The sequence below is a fragment of the Phodopus roborovskii genome, unplaced genomic scaffold (assembly GCF_943737965.1).
Source record: "Phodopus roborovskii unplaced genomic scaffold, PHOROB, whole genome shotgun sequence".
NCBI classification, from domain to species: domain Eukaryota; kingdom Metazoa; phylum Chordata; class Mammalia; order Rodentia; family Cricetidae; genus Phodopus; species Phodopus roborovskii.
Window position 1 is genome coordinate 1,872,003 of NW_026125665.1, and position 23,354 is coordinate 1,895,356.

A 23,354-nucleotide genomic window follows, 5' to 3' on the forward strand; every position below is an offset into this window, starting at 1 on the left:
GACACGCACTGCCCTGCAGACCCGAGCCTCCAGGTCCTGCGCCGGCGGCGGCTGCGCAGAACTCTCCCGAGGTCCTCGCGGTGCAGGTCTCCATGCAGACAACCGCTGGTCTCCTCAGGGTCGCTCATTAACCCGCTCCAATCCCCCCGTAGCTGAACACCGGGGGCCCTCATCCGAGGGGAGGGTACTACTCCACCGCAACCCCGAGACAGGTCGGAGGAATAGTCCAAGTACCAGGACCCAGCGGGTGCGCTTCCGTTAGGACGCCCCGCCCACCTTTTTCTCGGAGTGGGCGTGGCCTTTAGACAGCGTCCGTTGCCCCGCCCAACTGCCTCCCAACGGCTCTCTGGATCCGGCCGTGGGGCGGAGCGACCAACCTTATAAATACGCGTGCGCGCGCATGCGTAGAAACAATAGGAGTGGCTCACGAGCCAGCCCCTCCCAAAGCCAGCGTCTCCGCCCGCCCCCATCTCCCAATCTCCTCAGCGTGGCGCCGACGCTGCGTGCGGCGCGGGTTACCCAGAGTGCTCAGCGCGGGGGCAGCTCACTGGAGTTTGGTTCTCGAGGCGGCGGCGGTGGTGGCGGCGGCTTCTCCGTCGGCTCCTCCTCCTCCTTGCTCAGTGGCAGCGGCGGCGGTCCGGGGCCCGAGCTCCGGTCCCCTCCGCTTCCCTCCGTCTTCCGCCATCTCCCCGAGCGCCCCGACCTCCTCCGGCGCCGCGGGGAACATGCGGCTCCGTTCCCGGAGGCTGGCGAGTGACTGACCCGCGTCCCCCCGCCCCAGCCCGCCCGCCGGCCCGGCCGCTCCCCCCCGCCTCGCCCAGGCAATGACAGCGGCTCCGGCGTCTCCGCAGCAGATGAGGGACCGGCTGCTGCAGGCCATCGACTCCCAGAGCAACGTAAGTGACTGCTTCGAGATGGGGGACCGAGGCCGCATGTGCTGGGACCCTCCCCCTCCGACGCGTCCCCAGCCCGGGGCCCTCTCCCGGCGGCGCCCTGCCCGCCACAACCGTTGCCATCTCAGGCTCTGGTTCTCCTGGGTCCGGGGGCCGCAGGCAAGGCGGGCAGTCCGGCGGCTTAGGGTACCTGAGGCCGAGGCTTCACGCGGCCTGGACTGAGGGATCGCTCGGGGCTGAAATCAGAGCAGGTTCTCCTCGGTTGCCTCGGCCAGATTGTCCTTGGTGCTCTCCACCTTGTCCTCTTGCCTTTCCTCGACCCCGGGACTCGAGACCCTCCCTGAAGGGTCTCCCTGCGGGGGTGAAAGGTGGGAGCAACTAATGTACACTCGATGACTCGGGGATCCTTTCCTCTCCTTCAGTCTTCTGGTTGAAATCGCCTTCTTGGGCTCGGAGAGAACCCTAAGCCCTCCTTGTCCCCAGTCTTGCTTCTTGGGATCCCTGGGGAGTCTCCCCTCTTTTCTGATCTGGACATACTCCGGTTAAACCCCTCCTAGGGTCACTACCTGGGAATGACGACAGAAGTTGGGATCCTTTCTGTCACCTTTCTTGGCCTAAATGCCCCATCGTGTGTCTGATCAGAATCCAAAGCCTGGGGTTTTGGTAATGAATTACTGTCCATCACAGTTGATTGTTCTCTTACCCCTACCTTCTGGTCCTCTTCCCATCTCTCTTGCCGCATCTGAGGGACTCAGCCTGGTGTTTGGTCTCTAGTTTGTCCAGAGTTAACTTCAAGGGGTCACTTTGTGTCACATTTCCCTCTGCTAATTGTCCTATGAGCAGAGGGACACTCTTTTCTTCCTGTGTGAGCATAGACTAATCTCACCTGTTCTTGTGTTTTTTCCAAAGGTTTGTTGGCAATGTAGAGGGGGGGGGTGGGGGTCCTTGTTCTTGGCAGCAGCAGGGCCATGGGAAGATGCACAAGCATCCAGGTATGAAGTGTTTGCTGGGAGACCAGGAAGTGGTCTTTGAGATCACTTTTTAATATGCTCTGGCTAGAAAAAGAAATCTTGGGCTTGGCCAGGTAACTGAGGTTTGAGTAGGGAGCTTTTTTGGTTCCCTTATGTATGTTACCTATGTTTGACTTGTTACTCTTAACAATGTGCTGTATGTATTCTGGTGTGTTCAGAGGAATTCATATTAGTTTGTGCAGTCTTGGAAGAAATGGAGGTGTCCTGATCTCTGCAAGAATCTGCTTGCCAGATCCAAAGTAATTCTCTTCTTCCTGATCTTGAGGCCCCATTCAGATCACCTTGATACTGATTTAACAAATATTTTAGACATTTTTGGGGGTGAAGTAAGGACAGGCTAGATCTTCTGAAAAAGTGTTTTTTGTTTTTGTTTTTTTTTTTTTTAAACCAATGACTGGTGTAACTGCAAATTACATGATTGGGATATTAAAAGATACAAACAAGTGATATGAAAATGTAGTCTCAGTGGCTTTTGCATGTTTTCTGAGGCCACAATGCACACAGTGTATTTTTTGTTTTTTGAGACATGGTTTCTCCACTCTGAGGACCAGGCTGGCCCTGAACTCACAGAGATCTGCCTGCCTCTGCCTCCCAAGTGCTGGAATTAAAGTTGTGAGCCACCACTGTCTAGCATCCACAGTGTACATTTTTAAGTCCTATATATTCACTCTTGAGAAATTGTCAGGGATTCTGACTGCTGCCTGTAAGAGTGTTGGGATCACCAAGTGCTATGACAGGCAGTCATGCTGTAGATCAGATGGGACAGGGACCTTGGGGGTAAGGCTATGACTAAAAGGGTTCTTCTGGGGGTAAAAGGAGGAAGATAGTGAGCTCAAATTTTAGCTTTTTTGGGGGGGGGCATGTATGGGGTGGGAAGGCATTAAGACAGAGTCTCTGGAACATGCTATGTATGTAGACCAGGCTGTTTTCATAGAGGACATGTCTGCCTCTCCCTCCTGAGTTTTGGGATTTTAAAGGCATGCACCCCAACGCCTGGTCCCCAAACCTTAGTTTTTTAAATCTTACCTTGGGCCTAAGTATTAAAGTGTTCATTAGCCTGTGGGTAAGTTACTTGGAGTGGAATGTATATCTCAAAGGGCTGCAGTGATAAGTGACCTCATTGTGATGGCTGGGGTTGAGAACTTGTCTCTTAGTGAGGAGGGAAGTTTTTCTGTAAGTGCAGTGTGTCAGTAACCATCCATGAACACTCTTAGGTCTATATGACAGGTGCTGGCTTTGCAGGACCTCTTTGTAGAAGCCTGGAGGACTGTCCTTGATTTCTTACTGAGGCATTGAAGGGTACTTTCTCCGGATTGTTCAGGGCCCAAGTAAGAACTGTGTGCTGGCACAGGGCTCTGTCCTGCCCAGTTAATGAGCTTCACCACTTGGTAATTGACACATATTTAAGATGTTCATGGAAAAAAGTGCAAAACGGGGACAGAGTTGAAGAGCTTACACTAAAATCAACCCTCTTGAGAGAAAGTGACAGATATTGGTGTCATGTGTGCAATCATGGCTAACAATTTTAGCTGTTGGTTGGAAAGTCAGTGCCAGGAAGCTGACCTATTGTCCAGAAGCCTCTGAAATTGCGAATATTTGACTGACCAGCTCCTTGACCATGGAGATCTCTAGAGGAAAGCCATCTCTGCTCTGTGTTCTAGCTTCTAAGCAGCAAACACTGTCCTTTCTCCAAGGCCTGTACTTCAGGAAGCCCCCCTCCCCCTTCCAAAAGGCTGCTAATAGACTCCAGAACTGTGGAAGCTTCAGTCACCTCTGTGTGTGTTAGTTCAGGATTCTGACACTCTCTAATGTATATTGTACATCTGCTCATAGTCTTGTGCTGTGAATAAAGGTGAGGGGTGATTTAACTTTCACAGAAATCATAGTGAGTCCCCCTTTGGCCATTGATATTATGCTTTCCCTGTTTGAGGAAAGCCTGGGCTGTGTCTTCCTGAGATAGTGGCTCCTCATGGATGTTTCATGTCTTGCCTCCTTTCCTGTAGAAGAATCTTGCTTCCTTTCTCCATGTTGGTTCAATTCTTGGGCCTGTGACTGAGAAGTTGCCTTCAAGCCCCCATTTTCTCAAGAAGCCCTGGGACTGTTCATGTCCCGAAGGCCAGCTATGGAATGTCCTAACTGGAGTCTTGGTGACCAAGAAAATCACAGGTGGCTTTAGATGTGTCTATGGGGAATGTGGGTGTGACCTTGTGGCTAGCTGATTTCACTTTTCAAGACAGTGGAAGGATGGTACAGCCTCATGGAAAGAAAGCTTAAGGGATCCAGGATGGGGCTTTCCAAAGCAGGCCTGTGGTGCAGAGCAGTAGGAGGTCTGCAAAGGCTTGTGAAGGAGGACTTGAACTAACCACTGCCAGGCTCTGGAGCAAGAGATTCCAGGAGTCACTACCTTCCTCTCATTCCTGAAGAAAAAGGCACTATGGTTGTCATTTGGAGTCACTTGCCTTTCCCAGCCTGAAGGTTCCTTGCAGCAAGGTGCTTCCACATCCAGGTTCAGATCTGGAAGGGTTGCAGTGGCCTATATGAGTTGTTCTGCAAGGCCTTCTTCTGTGTTCTTGTTTCAAGAATTCATGCAAGGTGGATTGTGTGAACTTTTTTAGCTGTTTAAGGAGGTAATGTGTACCATTAGCTATTTTGTATGGTATCCTGGCCGTGTGTTTTGTTCTTCCCAACAGCCCTCTTTCTGACAGCATAGTGCTTGTGGTGTCTCCTGTGGCCAGAAGACAAGATGCTCTTGTTTCTCACCAACTTCATGTAAGGTGACTGGCCCAGAATTAGGGACTTACCCAGGTTTAAGTGGTAGTGCTTTTGACACTAAATAGTGTTGTGTGTGATTGAGAAATGGAGACAAGACATGAAGCAGGCAGGAGTAAGCTGGTGTGAAGAGCAGGGAGGCAGTGTGTTTTCAAGCTGGCCTTGCTGATGTCCTGGCTGAGAGTACCCTTTGCAGTTAGCTCCTGTTATTGTCAGGGTGTTAGTCTGGTGGAAGGGTGTCCTGAGCTGATGCATTTCCTGACTAGGGAATGCTGGCCTGCCAGTCCTATGTGATTGGAGCTGGTAAGAGGAACCTATTAGCGTCCCAAGGACTTCCCCAATGCCAACAAGTGTGAAACTTTGGCCTGTCTGTGCTCCAACCTTTTTGCTGCAAATGACAACTCTTTTGACACCAACTTAAAGTGTCTGTGATCCTACTGGAAAGAGGATACAGGAGCTGAGTGTGTTGTCTCTGCCCGGTCCTGTATGGTAGTGTTCCTCTTGTTCTCTGCTGTGACTAGGATTTGGGAGAAGAGCAGTGTGGCACTTCTAACTTTGGGAAATGAGGTAACAAATATCACTTTGAAATTGGGTTTTGTTTGATATTTTGTCTCTCTGAAGAAACTAGAGAGTTTTTAGGTGGTCCTCAAAGCTGGAGGCCTTAGAGGCCCGGAGAGCTGTCTAACACTAGCCTGAAGGGAGGGACTTTTGTGCTGGACATAGATCTGAAAGTTGTGTTTCCCTTGACTTAGGACGTTGCCATGTGTGTCAGACAGACCATCCCTCGAGGTGCCAGGATCAGGGTTGGGTGAAGGGGTATCTGCTTCAGCAGTCCTCAGCATCGCTTGACCCCAAACTGGCCCAGCCTGAGTGCTGGAAGGCTGTCTTCTCATAACAGACTTATGAAGCTGGGGGCTGCTCCTTTTTCATTTTCTGTGAATGGGCAGTCCTGAAGCTGCCTGGTCCCATAGAAGCTGGTTGTGAGAATAGCAGCAGAGTTTGGGGTTCAGCAGGTGGCAAGCAGGCAGTGTGTTTTCTGGGTGGCCTTACTATGTCTGCACTCCTTTCCTTCTCGGGACACATGTGTTCACTAGTGTAGAGAATGGGATGCTTTTCCTGAGTGAGGTGAACCTGCACTGTGTCTAAGCTCAGTCTCAGGTCTGGGAGGCCATGAAATACATCTTTATCACCAAGGGGCCTGTGGGTTATAGAGAATTGTGGTAAATCTGAGAAGGTGGCTAAGAAATTGACTAACCATTTCTCTCTAGTGCTTATAGTACTTGGGGTAGTAGGCAGACTTTAGTATACTCAGTCCCTCCCTTTGGGGACCTGGAGCCTGGCAAGGAGGAAGCCAAAATGTTATGCTATGCGTGAATGTCTGAGGTGCAATGTCTGGCCTTAAGACTGCAACTCTTGAGCCCAAGCGGAACAGTTTCCCTGTGTCTTATTTGCAAGTAGGATTCTTTTTGGTTTTGTTTGTTTGTTGTATAGTGTGTGTACATGCTTGTGGGTGTGCTTGATGGGGAATAATTTCAAGTCCATCTATGAAGATCAGAGAACCATTTTGTGGAGTAAGTTTTCTCCGTCCATGTTTTTGTGGCTTATAGAGGGTTGGATTCTAGTTGCTAGGCTTGTACCACATACTGCCTCTCCTTGCTGAGCCATCTTGCCAAACAAAAAAATGTAGATTTTTTTTTTTTTTTTTTTTTTTTTTCTGAGACAGGGTTTTTCTGTGTACTGCCCTAGACGTCCTGGCCTTGAACTCAGAGAGATCTGCCTGCTTCTGCCTCCTGAGTGCTGGGACCAAAGGCTTGTGCCATCACCACCCAGTCAAAGGTAGAATTCTTTAAAAAAAAAAAAAAAAAGTGTGTGTGCGTGTGTGCGCCCACGCTCTCTACATGTGTGTAGGTGCCTCGGAAACCAGAAGAGGGCATCAGGTCCCCTGGAGTGGTTGTGAGTATCCTGATGTATCCTGATGTGTTTGCTGGTCCTCTTAGATCCTCTCTTAACTGCTGAGCCATCTGCCCAGCCTCCAAAAGAACTTTTTGAAATAGGGTCTCTCTGCCTCCTGAGTGCTGGGATTAAAAACATGTACTACAACCACCTGACTAAATGTTTTTTTTTCCTGACTAAATGTTTTTAAATTGGAAAAAAAATTAATTTATGTGGATGTTTGCCTGTGGAAGTGTGTGTGCACCATAATGTGTTTATGGAGGACTGTGAGTCACCGTATGGGCACCAGGGACTGAACCAAGGTCCTGTGTAAACACAGCAAGAACTCTTACCCTCTAACCGTCTGTGTAGCCCAAGACAAAATTTTTGTTCTGTTTTCAAGACACGTTTCTGTGTAGCTTTGGCTGACCTGGAACTCTCTCTGTAGACCAGACTGGCCTTGAACTCACAGAGATCTGTTTACCTCTGCCTCCTGAGCACTACCACTGCCTGGCCCAAGATAGAATTCTTGAGAGTGTGAAATGGCTCTCTGGGATATACTGTCATCTGGAAGTTGAGAAATAAATGCTTTATAGCAGGTACAGGCAGTTAACTCTTGGTTTTTCTCTAGTGTGAGGAGAACAGATTTGGGAGGAGTAGTCAGTCCAGTTGACCAGTCACTAAATAGTTTGTTCTGTGGATGCCAAGAGGGGCTGTGTACATTTCAAGATGTCTGAGAGAACTCCTGGAGGGCTTGGACATGGGCTGAGGCTAAAATTTCATTTTCTTTCTCATTTTGGTTGGCATCTTGCTCTTCTGCCCCGGGCTAGCCTGGAACTCTTGCCTTAGCCTTCCAGGTAGCTGGTACTATAGGTGAACACCGTATCTGTAGTGGTGTGGTATTGTGTGAGAATAGACCAAGGGCCGAAGGCAGGAATCTTGGCAGAAAGCTCGCTGCCCTAAGGGCTGTCTTGGATTGTCCACCTGTTTGGAAGTCTAGGGCCACCAAGCCCCTTGGACTGTGTGGTGTCCATCTAGTTCCCAAGCTTCTGTGGTACTACTCTATGGATTGTTGAAGGGAGGGTCACTTCAGGTGAGATGATGGGATATGCCCTGCCCTCTGGGGATGCAGGCCCAACAGGCAGCTGGGGTTACAGCTTCTGAGCTGGGGGGCTTCAGCACATTCCTGGGAACTGGGGAAGCCTGGGAGCCATCAGAATAGAAGATTCCCACAGGCAGTGGTGGTGCACGCCTTTAATCCCACCACTTGGGGGGGCAGAGGCTGGAGGATCTCTGAGTTGCAGACCAGCCTTATCTATATAGTGAATTCCAGGCCAGCCAGGGTTATACAGAAATGTCATCTCAAAATAAATATATTTTTAACAAGGTTTCTCCTATGCTCAAAGGTAGGCATAGTTGGTGTCTTCTGTTGGCAGCAGTTGTGATAGCCAGTATCGCTAGATGAGCACACTGGCTTCCAGGCACAGAGGAGAGCATTTGCTTGCTCTTTTACTCTGAAGGCAGTGCTTGTCTTCAGCTAGGAGAGGCTAAGCAAACTGTGTCTCTCTAGTGCTGAGAGGCCCTCAAGCATGGGCTCAGTACTGCCCAGCCTGTCTCCCTGTGGTAATTCTTCTGAGACCTGACCTGTAGCTCAGAGGCTCCAGTATAGTGGTCTGAAGTGTTTTGTTCACATATTTATTCACTTCCTGGCTCCTGCAGTTTTCATCCTTTTACTAAAACAAAACAAACAAAAACCACAGAAACAAAAGGAAAAACCTTTAAGAAGAAAGTTGATTTATTTGTATTTGTGTCTGAATGATATATATGCCATATTGGTGCAGGTGCCTGAAGAGACCAGAAGAAGGCATCCTATCCCCTAGAGCTGGAGCTACCAGAGGCATGAGCTGTACTGAACTACTTGGGTTCTGGGAAATTGCTGGCTGACTCTCTAGCACATCCTTTCACTTAATTTTAAACTTTGGGCTCCAAATGTTTTTAAATGCAAGAACCCATTTTCATTTCAGCTTCCCAGTCTTCTATCCTCCTCTTTTGGTGTGCTTTGTGTAGCTGTTTTGTTGTTGCTTTTTGAAGCTCAAATTTGAGTGTGGCTCTGGAGTGGCGTTTTCAGCTGGTAATCATCTTAGATGAGACTGGGTCTCACCTGTATTTGATGCTTGGGAGTCAACTTTTGTACCCCCTCTGGTGGGGTCCCCCTTTATCCCCATAGTTCTCTTTTTTTTGGAAATCATTTCTTTTGAAATCTACATTTCTTCCTGTGCAAAATTCATTGTTTATAACCCTACCAAGCTCACATCATGGGTTCTCTCTCTCTCTCTCTCTCTCTCTCTCTCTCTCTCTCTCTCTCTCTTTCTCTCTCTCTCTCTCTCTCTCTGTGAGAGAGAGAGAGAGAGGAGGGAGAGAGAGAGAGAGAGAACCAGATATTTTGGAGCTGGAGTTACAGGTATTGTGAGTTATCTTAACATAGGTGCTGATCAGCAAGTGCTCCTAACTTGCTGATGACTCCTTAGCCATCTTCCATGCTCTCCTGGTTGTTGTATTTTGGCTAGCCTTGAATGTCTGAGGGATCCCTCCTCAGCCTTATAACTGCCTTTAACTAGTGGACTACCTCACATCCACCTTTGATTAAGGGTCTTGTTTTCTGCCTTTTCTATGGATTTACAAGCTCCTTGCAGTGCCTGCTGGGTTGTGTGGGAAAGGACTGGTCTGGAACTGTCTCTCAGCTCTTGTATGAGCAGGTGGGTGTCAGATACTGGCAACTTTCAGTGCTTCACATGTGCTTTCAAAGCACATGCATGGAGGCCCTGTGATGCAGATGTTGGGAACAGAGACTTAGTGGCTACATGGTTAGATGGAATTAGGGTTCGAGTTTGGTCCTTCTGCTGGTTCTTGCCCTGTTACTAGTGAGAGGGCAATGGGCACACAGAATGCCTCTCTACCTCTTGTTGGAGTCCTAGCTTTTTTTTTTTTTAATTGTTTTTGAGACAGGTCTTGCTGTAGCTTTGGCTGGTCTGAAATTTGCTACGTAGAACACGCTGGCTTTGAACTCATAGAGATCCCTTTGTCCCTGGCTCCTGAGTGCAAAGACTAAAGGCATGTGCCACCGCCATGCCTAACTTCAGGTTCCAGTCTTTAGGCCAGGCCCCAGTCACCTCTGAGATAAGTTGAGAGGAGAGTCAAACAAACCAAGCGTCCCTTACCTAAAATGCTTGAGCATAGAAGTGCATTAGACTTTTACCACATTTCCACAGACTTCCCCTTAGTGTCACTACTGAATAGTGTCACTACTGAGGGAAGGTAGAGAGGAGAGAGATAGGTCTAGCTGCTGCAGTGACCCTGACCCTCTGCCTTGTGCAGTGTGATTTTTTTTTTTTTTTTTTTTTTTTTTTTGTTGGTTGACTGGCTTGTCTTGACTCTGGTCAGGGACTGATGCACACACATCCGTGGTTGGTGAGTTGCTGAGAGAGGACTGGCTAGTGATGGTGGCTCCACTGTCCTCTTTCCTTGTGGTCAGCTACTGCATTCTCTGGGTAGTTATGTGCTGAGTCTTATGTGTAAGACAAGGTAGTAGCCACTCCAACCTGAGCTAGGTGGACCCAATATTTGGGGTATGTGTGACAACAAAACAAACCATTGAGGAACTGGGTATATATTATCAGTAAGGCACAGCCTCTTTGGCTGGGGTTAGAATTTGTCTCCTGGATGGCTTATTGTGCCTCAGCTCCTTCGTTAAGTCCTGGCCTGACTCTGGTCAGGTGGCCACATCTTTGTTGGTGTGAACTTTAGTTACCATGGTAATGGGTAGCCTGGTTTTGTTTTGCTTGCTTGCTTTCCTTTTCAAGACAGTGTTTCTCTGTGTAACCCTGGCTGTCCTGGAATTCATTCTGTAGACCAGGCTGGCCTCAAACTCAAGAGATCTGCCTGCTTCTTCCTCCTGAGTGCTGGCATTAAAGGCACCTTACCTGGCATTTTCTTTTTAATTAACAATTTTTGTTGGGTGTACAGGAACCAGGTATATCATGGCATTTGTGTGAAGGTCAGAAGACAACTTTGTGGAGTTCTCCTATCTTTGTGTAAGCTTGAAGGATCAAACTCAAGTTGTTAGGCTTGCATGGGTCAGGCAGCAAGCATCTCTACTGACTTAGCTGCCTCCCCTGGCCTGCCTGTTTTCAGGACTAGTCATTCTGGAATCCATATAGGGTAAATGCTGCCTGGCCTTACCTGCATTGTCTGTCGTGGGGCCTGCTGTTAGATGGGAAGGTAGCCTTTGGCTCACTAGTTTTCAGTTTTCTCCAGCATTCACTTAGCTGGCTGGTGGCTGAGCACCCATCCTTACATCCTTGGCTAACTCGCTGTGCTGCTTTACCTTTGGGGGCTCCCTTAGATCACTTTGATTGCTTTACCTCGAATGAAGTCTGATGTGATATCACCATCAAATTAGCTAGGCCGATGACTGGAGAGCTACTTCTAGAGGGCTAGTGAGACCAGCTGAGATGGAAAGTCCAGAGTGAGTAGAGGGTGGTTTGAAAGAAGAGAGGTCTAAGTACCTGTTAGGGTTTTACTTCAAGCTCTGAATTTGCCTGTGATCACTCCCAGGTGCCGAGCTGTTAGCTTGTACTGATGCAGGTGTGGTGGATTGCTACTTTGGTTCTCAGTGTGGATGAGTATCCCTTGGTGCTGAAAATCATCTCCCCTGATGCTTCAGGAACTGAAGAGCTCAGACCTACAGTCCACACAAGGGGCCCACAACCCGTGTGGATTGAGTGACCCCAGGCTTAGGAGCAGGAGGTCTGGTTTGATCTAATTGCCCTGCCTGTTCCTCTTGTCTGATTAACCTGGAGAACCAGAAACTGGTATCTGTGCTTCTGGGCTGCTGCCTCCCTTAGGTTGAACAGATAGGCCCAAGGGATGCTTGTTGCATGGCTGATGCCTTTTCCTGTACTCTGGGCAGCTTGAGAGCCACCACTCTTGCTGGCTGATGGGAGCCTGGGGCTAACTGGTACCAGGGAGGTTTGTGAATGGGCACTGCTGTCACTGGTTTTAAAGAAGCTAAGTTTCCACTCTGACAACTGGTGGCCACCCAGTAAGAACTTGGAGCTGACTTCCCAGGAATGGAGTGTTGGGTACCCCCATCCAGGCTGCAGAGCTCTCCTGGATCACCTTTTCCCCCCTTTCAAAGCTGAGTCATCATTGTAGTTTGGGATTAAAGTTAAGGTGGGAGAAGGGAAGGGAACTGCATTTTATGTTGCAGCAACCCCTCCAGGACCAGGCCAGGCAATTGTGTGGACTCACTGTGTTGTCTCCAATTTGAGGGAGCTTCTGCAGGAGCATCTGCCCTGATATGGATGGGGAGGGGGGAGGCAGTAAGAAAGTGCCAGTGCCCACAGGAAATTTCCAGAAGAAGCAGGGCAGTAGGTGCCCCAGGGGAGTCATGAAGGTGGAGACTGCAGGACCAACACGTTGGCCACCCTGGTCTGGGCTGGGATTAGGAAACCACACCCTGGTGCATTTGGCTGGTTATGCCTGCATGAGGTGCTGCTGTGGAGGGTTGGAGCTCACATTGTACTAGTCCTTCCAGGAATTAGGGACATGGCCTGGCACCTGTCTCAGATGTGGTTTCTGTCCCACCAGATAGGGAATGTAAAGTGGCATTGTCTGCTTTGTAGAATGAGGTATCGGTGGGCTCCAGAGTACCTGTTGTGTTTGTTACCGGGTAATGCCTTCCTGGATTGCCACATTGTCTTTGTGTCCATCATGATGCATGCATGCAGCCTCACAGTGAGCCTGGCCCTTGCTTTCTTACTATGTTGTCATTCCCTTTCTGTGTGTATCCCTTTCTGGGGTGCCCACTGTCCTCTACCCATCATTTTGGCTTTACCAGCACCATTTGAGCCCTCACCTGGCTTCAAAGCTCTCCTCTTAATGCTGTTGGGTCTCCCGTCTGTCCAAATTCCCTTCCTGGACACCCCCCATGTCCAGCAGCCTAGTTTCAAGTAGGTGCCTCTTCACCTCATCCCTGGATGTTCTGAGCTATGTTTTTTGGTGCTGTGATTTACCATTCTAAGCCACCTGAAATGATCCTGGGCTTCTGTATTCCAGGAGGCTGGACCTTGGGCCTTCTAGAATAGTCAGTCACATGACCCTGTATCTCCTCTTGGTTGGTCTTAGAGCCAGTTGCTACAAATCAGGATTGGGATGTTTACCTGGAAACTCACTGCTGACTGCCAAGGCTCTTCCATTCCTTGGGTGGCATATGATGAAAACAGTCTGTTTCTCTTGTTATTTGGCCTCACTGTTTGCCTTCCACCTTGGGAAAGCTTAGGTTCTAAGCCTTGTCTTAGGAGGATGTAGGTGCCACTGCCTCTAGAGACTGTTGAGATTGGGGTGCAATGGCTGATGTCTGAGTGCTAACATGCTAATAGCACACAGGTGACAAGGCAGTGGCCAACCAGTCCAGCCCCTCTATCTGGCCAGTCCTAGGCCTCTATCTTCCTGGCACAAGACCCAATGGAGCCTGTGCAAAATGTCACACTCTGTTGGTGGAGTTGATGTCGATGTAGGTGGTAAGTAGGAGAGGTGTTGTGAAATGCTTGCTGCTGGGTCAGCCCTGCTCAGTGAGTTGTCTGTTCCCCCTTGGAGCTTGCTTTTCTGCCCCTCAAACAATGGGAGTCAGGACAGAATTGTGAGTACTTTGGGTCCCAGGCTCTGACTCAGGCCTCAGTTGGTGGATCAGCTCCTGTACATAGTAGTGCCTCAGCTGAAAGGAGTCGGTTAAGTTTGGAGTGGGAGTTAAGGTTTCATGAGGTCTGGGCATAGCATGCACTTGGATGTGGCATGACTTGGCAGACCCTTTGGAGGACCCACCACCTTGGTTCCTCCTATAGTTAGTTCATTTGACCTGTGTGTGTCACCCACTCTCACTGAATGTCTAGGTTGTGCATGCTGTTGGGCAGGACCTGATATGTTGAACCCTTCAGGCCTGCATGAGTACACATGCTCTCGGTCATCTCAGTTGCATTCTAGTGACTTTGTGATGAGTGTCTTAATCTTTTCAAGCTTGGGTGCCTATATTGTGTTATGGGGCTAGTGCCATCCTATGGAATCTGAGGTGCAATGGTGTGACAGTGCTTGGCTTCTGTTTAGTTGTCCTGCTCCTGAGGGATATACTGTCTCCCTGTTCCATGAAGCAGAGGGTTAGGAGCTTATTTTCAGAGGTCAGGCAGCTAGAAGGGGCCAAGGCAGGAGGACCCTGACTGTGTCTGTGCCAGTAGACTTGCAGGATGGTCTTTGTTCCCAAGTCCCCCACATCCTTCCTGGAACTCTTCTCGGTTTTTAGGCAGGATTGCAGTATGTAGTCCATGCTGGCCTGGAGATAGTGTTACTCTTATCTCAGCCTCTTGAGTGGCAAGGAGGAGTTTGGGGTGGAAGTGTTAGAAGACATCACACTCTGCTTTTTGCTAAGAAGCTGCTTAAGGGTCGGTTCCCACCCTGTGCTCACTTGTGCTAGGCAGGCCACCTTACAGATAAGACACTAAGGCTGGTGAGACTCTACTGCTGACCACTCTCCATCATGGGGCTGGGAGCCTGTTCTCATCAGGAGGTACCCATGCAGAAAGGTACCCAGGACACCAGTGCCCCAGCTGCATAGATACTTCTGTAGCCTTGAGCACTTAGGTTTCTGTGGTTCAGAGAGTCTTCTGTCCCCTTTATCCAAATGTGGTTTCCATGGTGTCACTGGAGCTCCCGAGTGGGTCACCTCCAGCCTGTGGGGTCTTGTGATGGGAATCTTAGTCTTCAAGTTTATGTTTGATGAAATCCTTCGAGGCTGTCTCTGTACCACACCCTAATAAAAGATGCATGGGAAGAAAGAACATTTAATGTGCAAGAAATAGGTGGTTCAGCCTGGGTTGATCTCTCCAGCCCTTAGAGTTGTGCCCTTTGGACAGATCACATCAGCTGTGTGTGTATCACCACAAGTGTATGTAAAAGGAAAGGCAGGCTTGCCTTGTCAGTAGTTCCTCAGATAAGGGCTGAACTGGGGGAGCCTCCTTCCTTTCTTCCCGGAACAGGATCATTCCCCAGGAAGAGTATAGGCAGCTGGCTAGTTTCTACAGGTGCTGTGCTGGCTTGCTTAAAGACAGTCTTTAGGAGTACACGGGAGAGACTACAATGAGAAGAGGGGACACTGACTTCAAGAAGGAGGGGTGATTCTTCATCACCGTCTTTATTTTGTTTTCTCATAGAGTAGTCCACGATGGCCTAAAACCCATGGCCCTGCTGCCTCAGCATCCTCCTGCTTGGATGGTAGACATGTGCCACTGTACCAGGCAAGGCACATTTCTTTGGAAGATGGGCACATTCAAGTTGCAGACCTGACGAATTATCCCAGTTTCTGTGTGCTGCAGTAGCAGACAGAAGATCAAAATAGAAAAGTGGGGTGGGAGGTTTTAGGAAGCAGTACCTTCCCTGTGTGGAGAAGGTATTCAAAGTTAACAATTGAAGAAACCATGGACAGAGAAATGCCGCATCATTGATACTCAGAAAGCATGCCTGATCCTCAGACATATGGGGAGAATGGTGTTGATAGGCAGGCCAAGATTGAACTGCCCATGCTGTTTAACATTTCCTAGATACCCTGTCTGTAGCTCAGAGCCACTGTCATTCTTTTGGAAATGTAGGTAACAAGAGCCATACCTATGCTTTGGCCCTTTGACTCCATAATTTTACTTGTAGAAATGTATTTACTATGCAGGAAGGTTTTTAGTAGCAGTGTTAAGCAGGGGCAGCGGGATAATCATACTATGGCTTGTGTTCATTGGTGTATGGAAGAAGCTAGACCAGTGAGGCATAAGGATGAAAGACTTCAAATCCTAGCATACACGTTTGGGTGATAGAGTAACAACAGATACTCCTCTAGCCTCTACAGCATTATTCTCAACATGTGTGACAACAGCCAAAGAGTCAAAAGGACCCTTTCACAGGAGTTGCATATCAGACATTTACATTATGATGTATAACAGTAGAAAATTACAGTTATAAAGTAGTGGTTGGTGGTCACAGCGTGAGGAACTGCATTAAAGGATCACAGCATTAGGAAGGTTGAGAACTGCAGTATTAGGGACTGATCCTGAGAGTGTAGTGAGCAGTGTTGACAATTACTGATTTTTTGTTTTGTTTTGTATTTTAAGACACAGTTTTGTTAGTTTTATATCAGTTTGACACAAGTTGAAGTCATCTAAGAGGAGGAAACTTCTCTTAAGAAAATAATTAGCAGCTGGGCAGTGGTGGTGCAAGCCTTTAGTCCCCAGCACTCAGGAGGCAGGCAATCTCTTAAGTTCGAGGACAGCCAGGGCTATGCAGAGAAACCCTGTCTGTTGAGGACTGGGAGCTTCCACAATGTAGGGCTGTAGGCAAGCATTTAAAGCATTTCTTAATTGATGGGGGAGGCCCAGCCCATTGTGATCCTGGGTTCTGTAAGAGAGCAGGCTGAGCAAGCCAGTAAGCAGTGCTGCTCCATGGACTCTCTATCAGTCTCTATCTACAGGTTCCTGCCCTGTGTAAGTTCCTGTCCTGACTTCCTTCAATGATGGACTGCAATGGAATTACTATATAGACCAGGCCAGCCTTGAACTCAGAGACCCGCCTGCCTCTGTTTCCTGAATGCTGTGATTAAAGGCATGAGTCATCACCCTAGCTGATTTTTTTTTTTTTTTTTTTTTTTTTTTAAAAGAAGATTGTGTCCATAGAGTACCTTTTTTGTGTGTGTAAAGATGTGGCTTTGGCTGGGTGGTGGTGGTGCTAGTTCAGGACAGCTAGGGCTCCACAGAGAAACCTGTTTCAAAACACCAAAAAAAAAAAAAAAAAAAAAAAAGAAAATGTGGCTTTGATGATGCTGGAGAAAATATTACTCAAACAAGGATAAAACTTAAAAACTTCTTAGTTAATATTGGGAACTTTGTTAGAGCTGGTCATGGTAGTGCACATCTTAATCCAGAGGTGGGTAGGATCTGAGCCCAGGCCAGCCTGGTCTATGTAGCCCTGTCTCAAACTTGAAAGAATAAATAAATAAATAAATAAATAAATAAATAAATAAATAAATAAATAAGTGCAGGAGTTTAGGGGTTGGCATATCTAGATCCTTGTTTTCATTTGTATGAATATGAAATACAGTTGTGCAAATGGATTTTAATTTCATTCTGGCTTATTTCAAGTATTTCAAAACAAGCACCCATTAATGAAATGTGGTGTCAGTGTAGCAGTGTTGAATTCAGAGAAACTCACTGGACAAAGTGTGTCATCCCTATGCCTAGTCATCTCCTATTGGTCCTAGAACTGTGGGTACCAAGTACAGGAACAATGAAGTTTCTTGCATAAAATTCTTAGTCTGTACATAACTACAAATACCCACATATAATTGATTTATTTAAGTGTATTATTATTTAAGTTTTGAAACAGGCTGGCCTTGAACTCTTGACACTCTTACCTTAGTCTCCCAAGTGCTGTGACAACTTAGGTATTGGCATGTGGCCAGCCATATATATTCTGAATCATCTCAGAGTAGCTTGTATTTAGTATAGGCTCAACAATATGAGCTTGGTTGCTGTTCTATATTGTGAGGAAATGGTTGGCAAGATACCCACCTGACTTCTCCTAGACACACAATGCAAGAGAGAACTGATGTCTGCAAGTTGTTCTCTGACTACCACACATGCATACATACATACTTAATGTACATATACACACATACATGTGAAAGAAAAGACAAACCCAGCTTCATTCACAAGTACAGTATTAGGGCTTTTCAGACAGACTCTAGAGGCTCATAGGTGTAGGCCTGTTAGCCCTGTGTCTGCTTGTACCCTGGATTCCCACCAAGTCCTACGTGAGGCTAGGAAGAGCTGCTTGCTCCACACCATTTGGTACAGATGTATGCATAAGGACCTACAGAAACCAAGATGGATAAATAAAACTGACAGGAAATAGTGTTTAGAGTTTTATTTTCTTTAAGTTTGTGTAAGTTAATTCTTGATACTGATTTCCAAGGTTCTTGAGAGTAGCTCTAGCATTCTTCCTGGCTTGGATGTTTCAGGATCCCCACAGTGCTGAAGGACACAAACTTTGGTATGTGCAGGTGGAGAACTGGCTGCCCTGGTGTTGCCCCTTGGCTCTCTAGCTGGGTTGCAGGCTGCGGGACAGTGTCTGCTCTTGCAGCTGGCTTCTGGAATGTTTCTCTCCTTTATCCTTTACCACATTCATTGCAGACTGAGCTGGGGCACAGGGCTGTTCTTGGTCTGGAGCTTGACTCGGGGGTTCTAGGGCATGGGGCTTAGGCAGCCTGCTATTCTGGCTTGTCAACATCCATAGTTTCCCCGGAAGGAATGTGAGGCCTTCGAGGAAGGGGCAGGGCAAGTGGCTTTGTCTTTGTAGCTGCTTGCTCCTCATCATGAGTGATGGGTTTTGGTTTTCATCATTGTGGTTGAACACTCAGGTCTGTGCTCACCTGTCAGCACTGTGTCAGGGTATAACCTTTGGACTTGTACCTACAGATGGCTTTCCCCCATGTTGGAGAGCAAGTGCATCCCCTTTGGAAGCCAATAACTTATCCCCTGGCCACTCCACCAAGTGGCCTACCTCATCACTGGGCTACTCAGAATTAACTGGGCCTCAGAATGCCATTTTTTCCCTGCTGTCTGAGAGAGGAAGTCCTGCATCTTTAGGTTGCTTTGTGCCAACAGCAGGGGTTTCTTTTTCTGGTTAGTCAAGTGCCTAGAGTCACAGGAGCCTTTCCTTCTGGCAGCCATACTCCTCCTGACCTTGTCCATCTGAAGGTGGGCCAGACCGGTGGCTCTGGATAGTGTGCTCTGGAGAAGTGGAACTGCAGCATGTTTTTGCCTGGTTGTCTGGTGAGCTGCTGAGTGCAGGCTTGTATTTGGAATGAACAATGGAGAGATAGAGCCAGCCTGTGGGATGACAGATCTTCCATGCACAGGTAGCCATCACACGGAGGCTTCATTCAGCTTGTTGTACTAAGAAGGAAACGTGGTGAAGTAGGTGCTTGATGACCACAGGGCCTGCAGCTGCCATTGCTCCCGTCTGAGGGTCTTCCTCCAACACTCAAGGGTCTGCTTTATGCCCATCTTCTTTCATATTCAGCATCTTGCATCTGCTCTTCTCCACATTTACTTGTGTCTGCAATCTGCAATTAATGCTATTCTATCTGGATATGTGTTCGAGGAACTGGGGGTGCAGCTAGGCTCATTCTGTGTGTCCCCAGTCACTATGGTTGGGTGGAGAGGCTCCATGATAGAACACTTGTCTAGCTTGTGCAAGGCCTTGATTCTGTTCCCAGCACCCACATGGTGGCTCATAACCATCTGTGACTACAGGGTGTCTTCTTCTGATTCTAAGAATACCAGGTGTACATGTGGTTCACATATATATACACACACAGGCAAAACACAAATGCATTTTACAAAATAAAAATATGTGCCCACAGGGGTTTTCCTTTGTCATTTCCTTGACTTTGGGATAGAAATCTAAAGTGTGCCTTGAGCCTTAGGCTGAAGTACTCTATTGTCTTTGTTGTGAGCTGCATTTTGATCTGACACTGTGTGACTAGTGTAGCAGTTTAGAGGATATTCCCCTTCCTTAAAAACCCAGTCAGGGGGCCTGGAAACATGGCTCAGGCTGCTCTTCCTGAGGTCCGGAGTTCAATTCCCAGCAACCACTTAGTGGCTCACAATCATCTACAATGAGATCTGGTGTCCTCTTCTGGCCTACAGGCTTACATGGAGGCAGAATGTTGTAACCATAATAAATAAATCTTTAAACACACACACACACACACACACACACCTCCAATCAGCCACACCCACTTCAGTTCACACAGGGCTCACCAACTATAATGGCCTGTAGGCTGCTGGTTCTGTTGTGCACAGTGAGTTGTGTTTTCCTGAGTTCTTCTGGGGAAGACAAAGTTCAGAGGTCCTGAATGAACATGTTTCTAAGCCTCCTACCATCCACACTGACCCCCACCCCACCCCAGCTTTGTGAACTTTGTGGTGTTGAGCAGCCTTGTTTGCTGTACATTAGTAAAATGCAGCCTCCTTCCCCAGGTGTTTGAGACTTGTCTTTGCAGTGGTGGCCCAGTGTGTACTTTCTAGGATGGGTAAAGGTGAATGCACAGGTATGAAGTTGTTTCTGCTTCCAGTGAGAAAGCTACCCCAGGACCCTTTTATCAGAACAAGGGTGTGGATAAAATTTACATAGATCATCAGGTGGAAGCAGTGAGCCCTATCTAGCCTAGGCAGTCCAATGTCTATGGGAAGTTCTGTCTCTTCTTAGCACAGTCCTTCCCTCATTGGCCCAGTCCTCTGTAGGACGGAGTCCCTTTGACTCACAACTCTCAAGAGGCTTGATATCTACAAGTGGCTCTGTGATATTGGGGCTGTGGACACTATATCCTCTGCCTAAGTATTTTCTTTGATTCTCCTTGATTTTCAGTCAGTTAAGCTACTGTTGACAGCTGTCCCTAATGTAGTATCTTCTGTCCTGTGAAAAAAGACTTGTCAGGAGAGTAGAATATGTTCCGTACACAGAAGTTATGGCTCAGAACATTAGAACTTTTAACGAATTCAAGCCTTTAAACGAATTTCAAGCTAACACTGGATGTGGTGGTGCTGGCCTTATTCCCAGCACTTGGGAGGCAGAAGCAGGTGGGTCTCTGAGTCTGAGGCCAGTCTGGTCTATATGGAGCCTCAGGACTTTGTCTCAAAAACAAACAAACCACAAAACTAATTCTAAGCTAGGGTTGTGTTTTAGTTTGATTTTCTTTGCTGTAATGAAGATGGTGACCAAAAGCAACTTGGGGAGGGGGCAGTTATTTGTCCGGGAGAAGCCAAGACAGAACCTGCTGCTCACTGGCTTATTTATTCTTCCTGGCCTGCTCAGTTTGCTTTCTTATATAGCCCAGCACTATCTGCCCAGGGATGTTACTTCCCACAGTGGGCTGGGTGGGGCTGGGCCCACCCATATCAACTGCCAATCAAGGAAATAACCTGTAGGCTTGCCCACAGGGCAGTCTGATGAGGGCATTTTTTAAGTTGAGGTTTGTTCTTCTTAGATGACTCTAGCTTGTTATGTCAAATTTATTAAAAAACAAAACAAATAAAAAAACATTGACTGGGCAGGGCAGTGATGGCACACACCTTTAATCCCATCACTGGGGAGGCAGAAGTAGGTGGATCTCTTTGAGTTCCAGGCCAGCCTGCTCTACAGAGTGAATTTCAGGACAGCCAAGACTACACAGAAAAGCCCTGTCTCAAAACCAAACCAAACAAAAAATTAACATATACAGCCTGTATCCCAGCACTGAAACTGCTAAGGCTAGACGGTTACTTGAGCCCAGGAGTTTAGTGCCAGTCTGGCCAACACAGTGAGTCCCTGCCCAGAAAATACATTATTGGGTAGCTATTCTTCCGCTAGCTAACTTCTAATAGCATGTCAAACTCATATGGATCTTGTAGCTTCCACCAGTAAAAACTCTGATAGGCAGCAAGGGTCACTCTCCTGGAATGGCTTCCTAGGGCTTACTGACAGAGCTGAGTCTCCTAAGTGCCTGAGCACAGAACATAGGTTTGTCAGGTATTAAAAATGCCTGGTAGAAGATTCCACAGTAAGAGATTTGAGGGGAAGCTAATGTGGGTGTCCCTTGCAGGCTGGGTGGGTGGCCTTCACAGCTCTGCTCAGAACCTGTGCCTACAGGATGTGCACTGGAAGCTTTGGGTTCTGTCAACATCATTGAGTCAGAGGGACCTAACTCAGTTCAGAGAGCCTGTCTGCCTTACTCAGACAGACATGTTCAGGTATGGGAAGGAACTCAGAACTGGGGACCTGGAGAGATTGCCTGCCTAGGTCCCCCAGATACCAAGGAAGCTGCCATTAGGTGATTGTTGTATATATGTGTATAGATTGTAACTAGGTCACAATAGGCTGAGGTCTACTGCCTAGAAACTTGTACAGCACCTCCTGGGTTCTGGAGTGTTTACAAGCCCCTGTTTAATTGTGGCCCTGAGCTGATGTTTCCATGACTTTCCAGGTCCATGGATGGGCCAACCTACATGCTCCCAGGAAGGTGACTTGCTTAGTAGATAGTTCTTTCTGTCATGGTTCAGGGCCTGGCACCCTTTTCTTTTTTGATTACCCCTGTTTGGGGTCAGGTGACCCCATCAAGTGTAGTTCCCTGTGCAAAAGAGCAGAGAGCCCAGATATAACTTGGGGGGGGGCACTTAAAGGTCCTAGCAAAAGGACCCTTCACAAGCTCAGGCACTGATGTCTAACTTTGTATGTGTAACTTGGGATAAAACAAACATGCCACGTATAAAACTTGACTGTGGGTGTGTTTACTTACTGAGTTGGTTCTACTGACTGAGCTGACCATGTTTTGTTCATCAGTCTACATTTATATATTGGCAACTGTGGATAGTGCCACTATGAGTGGAGATGTGATTGTGTTGTCTGGTCCAGGCTTTTCCAGTTCTGTGGGCAGTGTATTAGTTTCTTCTCTATTGCTGAGATAAAAACAAGGCCAAAGCAACTTCTAAAAGAAAGAGTTTGGCTCTCCAAACTAGTCCATTAAGAGTCTGACCCCAATGAGCTGTGTGTGGTAACCCACACCTTTAATACCAGCACTTGGGAGGCAGAGGCAGGCAGATCTCTGTGAGTTCCAGGAGGCTAGCCTGGTCTACAATTCCAAGTTTTAGAACAGCCAGGGCTACACAGAGAAACCCTGTATCAGAAAACCAGGGGGTAGGGAGCTAGAGACAACTCAACAGTTAAGAGCACTGGCTGCTCTTCCAGGGGACCTGGGTTCAAGTCCCAGCTCCCACTTGGTGGCTCACAACTGTCTGTAACTCCAGTTTAAGAGGGTCCGATAGCTTCACACGGGCATACATTCAGACAAAACACCAATGCACAATAAACAAACAAAGTGAGGGTCTGACACCATTGTGATCTGGAACCATGGCAGCCAGCAGGTACGGGGTGCTGCCTTGAAATTGCCTTCCCCAATAAATGAGACCACAACCTTCCAGATTAGCCTCAGAAGGTTTTAGGACAAGACAGGAGCCACATTCTCTGCCAAATATTCAGGGATGGTCTCCAGCCCAGATGCTAATTTTGTCCCCTCTGAACCCTTGAGCTGGACCTTCACAGTCTACATTATTCTTAGCACTGCTGTCTTCTAGGCTTCTACTAGCATGGCCCATAAGCCCCACTTACAGCATTCAACTACTTTTCTATTTCAAAGTCCCAGTCTTCCACATTTCTCCAAAAAAACAGAATGATCAGGCCTGGTACCGACCTTATCACTGTTCTGTTGCTGTGATAAAACACCATGATCAAAGCAACTTACAAAAGAAAGCTTATTCAGCCAGGCCTTGGTGGCACCCACCTTTAGTCCCACTTGAGAGGCAGAGGCAGGTGGATTTGTGTGATGAGTTCGAAGCCAGCCTGGTCTAAAAAGTTTGTTCCAGGACAGGTTCCAAAGCAATACAGAGAAACCTTGTCTTAGAAAACAAAATAAAACAAAACAAAAAAAACCGAAAGCTCATTCAAGCATATGGTTTCAGAGGATTAGAGTCCATGTTAGTAGAGCAGAGGGAGCAAGTGTGGCTGGAGCAGTTAAAGGCTCTCCTTTTAAACTACATACAAG

The 23,354-nt window shown here is 47.7% G+C and overlaps 1 protein-coding gene across 1 annotated transcript in view; it reads left to right on the forward strand.

Annotated features, from left to right (window-relative positions):
* Window positions 1-627: 627 nt before the first annotated feature.
* Med26 (mediator complex subunit 26) overlaps window positions 628-23,354 on the forward strand; it is a 42,025-nt gene continuing 19,298 nt past the window's right edge. The window contains exon 1 of the mRNA XM_051178184.1: window positions 628-896. Coding sequence (XP_051034141.1) covers window positions 825-896 — 72 coding nt within the window. The 5' untranslated portion in view covers window positions 628-824. The remainder of the gene's footprint in view (window positions 897-23,354) is intronic.